General features: G+C 56.4%; 1 gene segment (V, D, J or C); it reads left to right on the forward strand.

Moving 5' to 3' along the window:
• Positions 1-5045: 5045 nt before the first annotated feature.
• On the forward strand, positions 5046-5608 carry LOC106723231. The segment is given in 2 exon segments: positions 5046-5128; positions 5220-5608. Coding segments are annotated over 2 exon segments (435 nt in total).
• The last annotated feature ends 2028 nt before the right edge of the window (positions 5609-7636 follow it).

The raw sequence follows: 7636 nt of genomic DNA on the forward strand, positions 1-7636 counted from the left end.
TCCTCACTGACATGGATTTGCATTTTCACAGACCTGCATTTTGTATATTGACTTCTATTCTATCCATGGGAGCACACAATTCACCAGCAGACTTTCTCTATGCCTGAAAAGGGGTGTTTGTGTCGAAAACTTGCAAAGAACTGCTTTCGCAACAATCTAGATAGTCGAATAAGTCAGAAAAATTATCACATCTGCCCAAATAAGCTTGAACACCGAAGGGCAACGGTAGAGGCTGGTGTGAGCTTGTTAACCCCTGGGCACAACATTCCTGGGTCCATTTATGTAAAGAACAAAGGACCTCTTGTACGAACACGAATCTGGATGCACTGTGCGTGCAAACAGGGAAATGCACACACCGCTCTGCTTGGAACAAGCATGGAGATTAAAAGAAAGCAACCCCCTCCACTTGGCCACAGGTACCCTTCACTCCCCACCTGCAGCCACTCTGAGGACCCCCACTGGAGTCCATCATCCCACCCACAGCCCTTCAAGGCTCCCTGCTGGTGCCTCCCATTCCCAACTCCCAGCCCCTATCCAGCCCCTCATGCCTGACCCACAGCTGTCCTGAGCTTCTGCCAGTGCCCCTCACTCCCAACCAGCAGCCTCCCTCCCACAGGGAAATCCCTGATACCCCCCACCACCCTCCCAGCAGTGCCCAGAGGGTTCCCAGCTAAACTACCGGCCCTCTCCTCTCCCATCCCCCAGTCTGCGCTCTGCACTGGGCACAGAGGACTGGGCTGGAGCAGGCAGCTGCCAGGGGAGGTTACAGGGACCCCAGAGCCCAGGGTAACAATCACTCTGGGGAACGGGGACTGCCCAGTGACCACAGAGATGCCCTAGCAGGGTCTCCCTTGGAGTTCAGCCCGACAGGGACACTCATGTCATGCCCTGGCCAGAGGGCATCTTTAGACCCAGGCCAAAACCAAGGCCCATGACCTTAGATTGAACCCGCAGCCCCCGGCTATGGTGCGGGGAAGTCATGTCAACTGTGGCCAGGCCAAGTAGGGAAACCTTTCTGCTGCGAGTGCTCCCAGTCTGGAGCCCTGACACCCACCTGGGCACTTGCAGGGACAGCCCTGGCCCAGAGAGCCTCACCCCTCCAATCACTTCCCCATGGGCTCAGGGCACATCAGGGGCTGTGACTGGGGCTGGGAATATGCAGAGATCCCCCAGGGAGCAGCTCAGCACATCCCAAATCCCTGCCGCTCCTAGCCTGCGGTCTCCCCCACTCCCTCCCCTCTTTTCTGCTCCACGTGTGGTTAAACACAACCCGGGGTTTTACCTGCTACTTAGCTCACGCTTCATGGGCTTCACCCCCAACCCTAAAGAAGGTCTCTGTGCAGAAACAAGTGCCAAGGACACCAGCGGGAAGACAGGGACTGTCGGACCTCAGACCAGTCCCAATAGATGAGAGAGGTCCCCAGGGATTTCACCAGGACATGAGGAGCTACTCTGCCACATGAAGTGCTCCATAGCAGACTGGGCCAGAGCTCACAGCTAGTTCCTCAGCAGGGCCTGGACAAAAAGAAGATGCCAATTCTGACCTGATATCTAAGCCCTGTCCCAGACTCCTTCGTTGCATCATCTCCCTGCTCAGCAGCTACCAAGGTTAGGAGCTAAGCCCAGCCCAAGTCTGGACGCACACAGCCCTGCCTTCCCCTCCAGCTCCGGGGGAGTTTCCTGAGCTCAGGCCCCGCCACACCAACCACCCTGGGAAAGGGCTGGGAGGGGATGTTCCCCTGGGTACAGCTCCCAGGAGTCTGCAGACAGACAGCACCCCTCCCCTCGCCCAGCCTGGAGCCTGGTAGGTCTCAGCTCCTAGGGGCTCTCACTGCCCTGGGAGAAGAACAAACCTTCTCTGTGGGCCACACAGAGGGCACACACAGAGTACCCCAGCCTCAGGGCAGGGGTTTCTGGCTCCCACAAGAGGTTTCACTCCAGGGATGTAGCTCTGGGGTCCCAACCTGGACCCCATGGCAGGGAGTGGAGACACCTCTTCTCAGCTGCAGGGCAGGAGCCTGCCAGGAGCGGTGCACAGCCTCCCTGCAGCCTGCTGGTGATCAGGTTTCTCATTAACACTTCCTTCCCTCTGGCCTGTCCCTTTCCTACCCCAGCCTGGCTTGGGAGGGGAAGGCTTCTCCATACCAGCTGCTCCCCCACATCTCCCCAGAAAGTAGTCCCCACAGCTCAGCTCAGCCCTGCCCAGCACAGCCCCAGGGGAGTGATACTGAAGGAACCTGTCAGCACCAGCACAAGCAAAATTCCCAGCTGGGAGTGGGAGCCCATCTCTGAGCCCGGGTACAGGAGAGGACATGGTCACTGTGTGCGCGCTGGGCTGAAGGAAACCACAGCCTAAGCCAGGGTGAGCCCTCCAGGGATCAGGAGAATAGGGGTGCATAGCCAGGTGCCCTGCCCAAACATAGGTGCACACAGGTGCATATGCTTCATGTCAGGTGAAGGAGGAGGAGGAGAAGGAAGTGTAACCACACATACAGTAGTGCATGCACCCACACACATGCACACATTCTTCCCATCTGTCCCAGGCTAGGCCCTGGCATATCCCCTCTGTGCAAATCCCAGCCCAACTCCCTGCTCAAGTAGCTGGCCCGGGGCATTCATGGCCACTGCCCCTAGGAGCTGAGCTTCCCTCCCAGCTCTGGGCTTCCCCTTCTGCAGCACCATGACTGCCCTTCTCTGCCCACTGCTCCTCCTGGCCCTGATCCCATGCGAGTGCCGGGGGAGGCTGCAGGAAGTGGCAGAAACTGGGGAGTTTGGCAGGGTTGACTGTACCTGATCCCTGTCTCTTCCAGGTGTCCAGTCCCAGTTTCAGCTCCACGAGTCTGGCCCAGGGGTGGTGAAGCCTGGGGAAACCCTCAGCCTGACCTGCACCGTCACTGGTGGCTCAGTTACTAGCAGTTCCTGGTGGAACTGGGTCTGGCAGGCTCCTGACAAAGGGCTGGAGTGGATGGGGATGTGGACTGATAGCACATACTACCACACAAATTTGCAGAACAGAATCACCATCTCCATGGACTCCTCCAGCACCAAGTACTACCGGCGGCTCAGCTCCCTGACAGCTGCAGACACCGCCATGTATTACCGTGCCAGAAACAAAAGTCTCTGCTCTGTGACAATTGGATAAGGAAGGGCCCAGGAGAGACACATCTTTACCCCGTCTCTTTGGGGAATCTGAGCTGGATACATTCCTGGGGGGGTGGAAACCTGCTCCCTCTGCCTATATGACTGGCATCACATACCTGGGTGAGGGGCTTCCTTCCTGGTGGGTTAGAGTCTGCCCGGCAACTAGTGATGTATTTCAAATTGGTTGGCTCACAGCCAACAGGTGCTGGCCTCCATTGGACCAGGTGAATGAGGTCACAAGGGCTATATAAGTTAAGGACTGCCAGGAGGAGGGGGCAGCAGCCATGAGGGATGCTCAGGAACAAAGAAGAGCTGGACCATCTGAAACTGGCTCTCTCTCTCAAAACTCATGATCAAGGAACTGCCTGCTTCCAGAGGGAATCTCCAACAACCTCTGGATGATACTTGTGAGTAAGATAACTGAGATCCAACTAGATATATAGCTTGCGGTAACTCAGATGTGAGATCAAAGGCTACCCCAGCCACAGGAGTTTGCTCTACGGGATTATATAATATATAATTATGCCCAGGAGGCCCCTTGGGTCTGCAGACTAAGGGAGACTATCCTTTTTGGCTCCCGACTTCGGAAAGTGCCCCAAGTTCTTGTACTGGGTCGAGTACCCATAGGACAGTTAGGCCTGTGTTTCCCCAAAGACACAGGCCCTAGACAGTCCCTTCTTGGGGTGGTGGAAGCATACATCACCCCGGACTCTGCGGAGGGACTCTGAAGCGGGGTCTGCCAGGGCTTAGGCGCCCCTGGACAGACACGTGGAGTCCGGGAGGTGGACGGGTGTAGTGAGGTGGGACGGTCAATGCAGGAGCTCCCCCTACTGGCCCACCACACAACCAGGACAGTCTAGTGGGCAACATGCATGTGACCCCCATTCCCTTCCCCTCAACATGTATGAAACATGGCAAAGTGCCCTACACCTGTACCTCTGAAATAAGAGCCCTGCCCAATAGCTCCCTAGTTTTAACTACAAGGTCCTGGGACCTCATGTTGTGGGAGGAGGACACACACTGCAGGCATCGGTATGACACCGTGTATGACTGAATCCCAGTCCCTTTGACCACAGAGCTCAACAAGGCACGTACTCTACACACTCGGGGCTCTGCCCCTTCCTTTGAGCTGTTTCTGCTTCTCTTGTGCCCAACCAGCCTGTTCATACCTGAACCTGTAGCTCTTCCCAGGGCATCTATTCCCTGTCAGTGTGGCAGCAAGGTGCTGTGGGCCATAGTCATGGCTATGAAAACCACTGTCAGATGGCCACAATTTCTCTCTTTTCCCCAGAGCCCTCGTGATTCCCAAGCTGATAACCCTTCTCTATACATGTTCAGATCTCTGTCTTCCACGTAAGCTATGTTGCCCCTCCTGCCCCTGCATCTCCTGCCAAAGATGAGCCCTACGTGGCCCCGAACCCACAGTTCCTGCCTACTCAGGCCAGGCCATGGGAGTCAGGACATAACTGAACAGAGTTACTGCTCAGCAGGTTCCCTGGGCACGCTTTATCCAGAGGATGCAGAGCCAGTGTGTGAAGCAGCCACTTGGGCATGGAAGAGCACAGGGGGAGAGATATGGTACCCCAGTTCATGGTAGACCCCAGCCTAGAGACAGAGCCCCTGGGAAATCATCATTGCCTGAAGGGAGCGGATCTCAGGGATCCGCTGCATCTCACTTCTCCTTGCGACTCTCCTTCTCCAGCAGAGAAGTGCCATGCTTCTGGGGGGGCTCAGTGAGCGCAGCATCAGCCTGCCGTTCACATGAAGTGGACACTGGACCCACAGGGGATATTGCACTCCCAGCCTGGCTCCTCTTGTACCCTCCAGGGGACCCACATGCAAATGTCTCCTCCCAACTGCCTGCTTAAATACAGGTCTGTGCCCAGCACATACACTGCCCGCTCCTGCCTGCTTGGAGATTAATTTCTTCTCAGGCACAGGATGGAGATGCCCCAGCTACTTCTTGCCCTGTTCTGCTCTTTCACCTGTGAGTGTGCCAGGGGCAGGGGGCATGAAACACAGCAGGGAAATGGATGTGTTCAGTAGATAACTCACTCCCTGCCTTATTTTTTTTCCAGGTGCCACCTCGGCAGTGACACTGGTGGAGTCTGGCCCAGGGGTGGTGAAGCCTGGAGGAACCCTGACCCTGACCTGTGCTGTCTCTGGTGCCTCCATTTATGATTCAAGCTATGGTTGGAACTGGATCCGGCAGCCTCCTGGGAAAGGGCTGGAGTGGGTAGCATACATCTATCCTTACAGTGGGGGCACATTGTTCAACCCCTCTCTCCAGAGCCGAACCACCATCTCTGCAGACACATCCAAGGACCAGGTCTCCCTGCAGCTGCGCTACCTGGCAGCGGCAGACACCGCCACGTATTTCTGTGCCAGGGACACAGTGACACAGAGCAGAGCAGGGGCTGCACAAAAAGGCGAAGCTTTTCTCACCCACATGCCCCAGGTCTTTTGAGAGCAGACTTGCAATTAGATCCTGATGGATATACTGTCTGGAGAGGAGGCAGAGTTATTTCAGGGGAATCGGGAGAGATAAATACCTTCCACACCCAGCTCTTCACAGACGCAGGTGGGAAGAGGTGGGAGATGACAGGTGCACAAATCATTTCCAAAAAGCATCTTCACAGCTCAGCTGCCTAAAATCCATGGAAATCTAAGGAGCTGGCACCGATCCTGGCCAGCTCCATTTAAAGCCCAGCTACCAGCCAGACATCAACGCTCCTCCAGGCACCAGCCTTCCCATGAAGCCAGTGGGGACCAGGGCTGAGGCAGTTCTCACTTCCCACAGACGACTGCACTGACATGCACAGCACCAGCTTCCAGCCCAGACCCCACAAGGCAGCTGTCGGCTCCAGGCAGGCCCTCACCCCCTCCACCCTGTAAACCCATCCTGCATCGCACGGGGCAGGGAGCTGCACCTCCCAGAGCTGGCACTGCCCAGGTGTAAGTGCTGCTACCCAGCAGTCCTGTGTCTCGCAACCAGCATGGGGAGGGAGGGAGACAGACTGGGAGAGAGCAGCCTTTCTGGCCAAGGCCTGAATCACATCATGCAGCCTCTGGCACAAGGGGAGACGAGGAGAGTCCTACGTGGCAAATCCTTGCCCAAGGGCTTCTGAATAAATACTTCAACTTCCTCCCACAGTGGAGCCCAGGCATTTCCAGACCCCACACCTCCCTCCTCCTGCCCCATCCCCCACCCTGCCCCTGAGCCAGCGCTGGCACAGGTGCAATACCTACGCCCAAGGAAAAGACCTGGGCCAGGGCCGGCAGCTGCCAGGGGAGATTTCCTGGGATCCCAGGGGCTGAAGCAAAAATCCCTGAGTGGTCTCGGGGGGGCGGTTACTGAACCATGCGCACACAATCCTGCCCCATGGGGAGACTCATAGGGAGCCCATGGGAAGAGTCCCCACGGGGAGACTCATGACAACAGCAAAGCTCAGCGAATTTATGGGACAAGGCCAACAAGGACCCTAAACGTCTGTGCTGCTTCAGCCAGCAGCCCCCTGCCATCGTGCTGCATTTACCCCTCACGCCGTGGGATTCTCCTCTCTGCACAACCAGCCCCATCACAAATCCAGTTGACTTCTGTATTCCCCCCTCAGCTCCTGTGAAACAAGCCATCACTTCTACTCCAGAGCAGGACCCTTTGGAATAAAACCAGGCACCCCAGGGCTCTGGGGCTCACACCCAGACAGTCACAAGACCGCACCAGGGAAGGGGCTCTTCCAAACCACCTCTAGGGCTTTATCAGCTTCCCCAGATTTCTGTTATCAATAAAAAGATTGATGTTGTGTCCAGTGAGACCTGCAAAAGCACCCTTATAAAACAAGCACAGGTAAATGGTGGACCCCTTTTCCTGCTTTACTTTCCTTTCTAAACAGCACCCAGGCTCTCTGAGCCTCAGCATCTCCCCAGACCTGCCCCCTCCTGCCTGCTGGGGACACGAGGCATCAACCACAATGACCATGACATGGGTGCCGGTTTTGCTTTCCCTGCTGGCAGCTCCCCCACTCCCACTCCCATCCTCGGGTGAGTGGTTATTGCAGTGGAGGGCAGGGGGTGTAGAGGCAGGCTCTATTAGCTAAAGACATGGTCATTCCCCCACCCTGGCTCCCACTCCCATCCTTCGGTGAGTGCTTCCTGCACTGGATGGCAAGGGGGTGTAGGGGCAGCCTCTATTAGCTAAAATCATGGTCATTTCTCCATTAGGATGTCAGCATCCTCTGCACTAAAGCCCTGCACTCACCTACTGACTTCCAGCACAGATACATGAGCTGCCACCTTTCATCGCAGTCTCTCTACAACACTGCTCCAGTCACACCCACTCTCCAGAACCCACAACCTGCAGTCGGGATAGCCCCTGCACACAAATCCCAGGGCACTGCACTGCACTGACAGCCACAGCACCAGACATGATCCAGACACACCAAGGCAGCTGCCAGCTGCATCCAGGGGAACAAATGCCCCAGGGTCAAGACAGGGG

The sequence above is a fragment of the Alligator sinensis genome, unplaced genomic scaffold (assembly GCF_000455745.1).
Source record: "Alligator sinensis unplaced genomic scaffold, ASM45574v1 scaffold1689_1, whole genome shotgun sequence".
NCBI classification, from domain to species: Eukaryota; Metazoa; Chordata; order Crocodylia; family Alligatoridae; genus Alligator; species Alligator sinensis.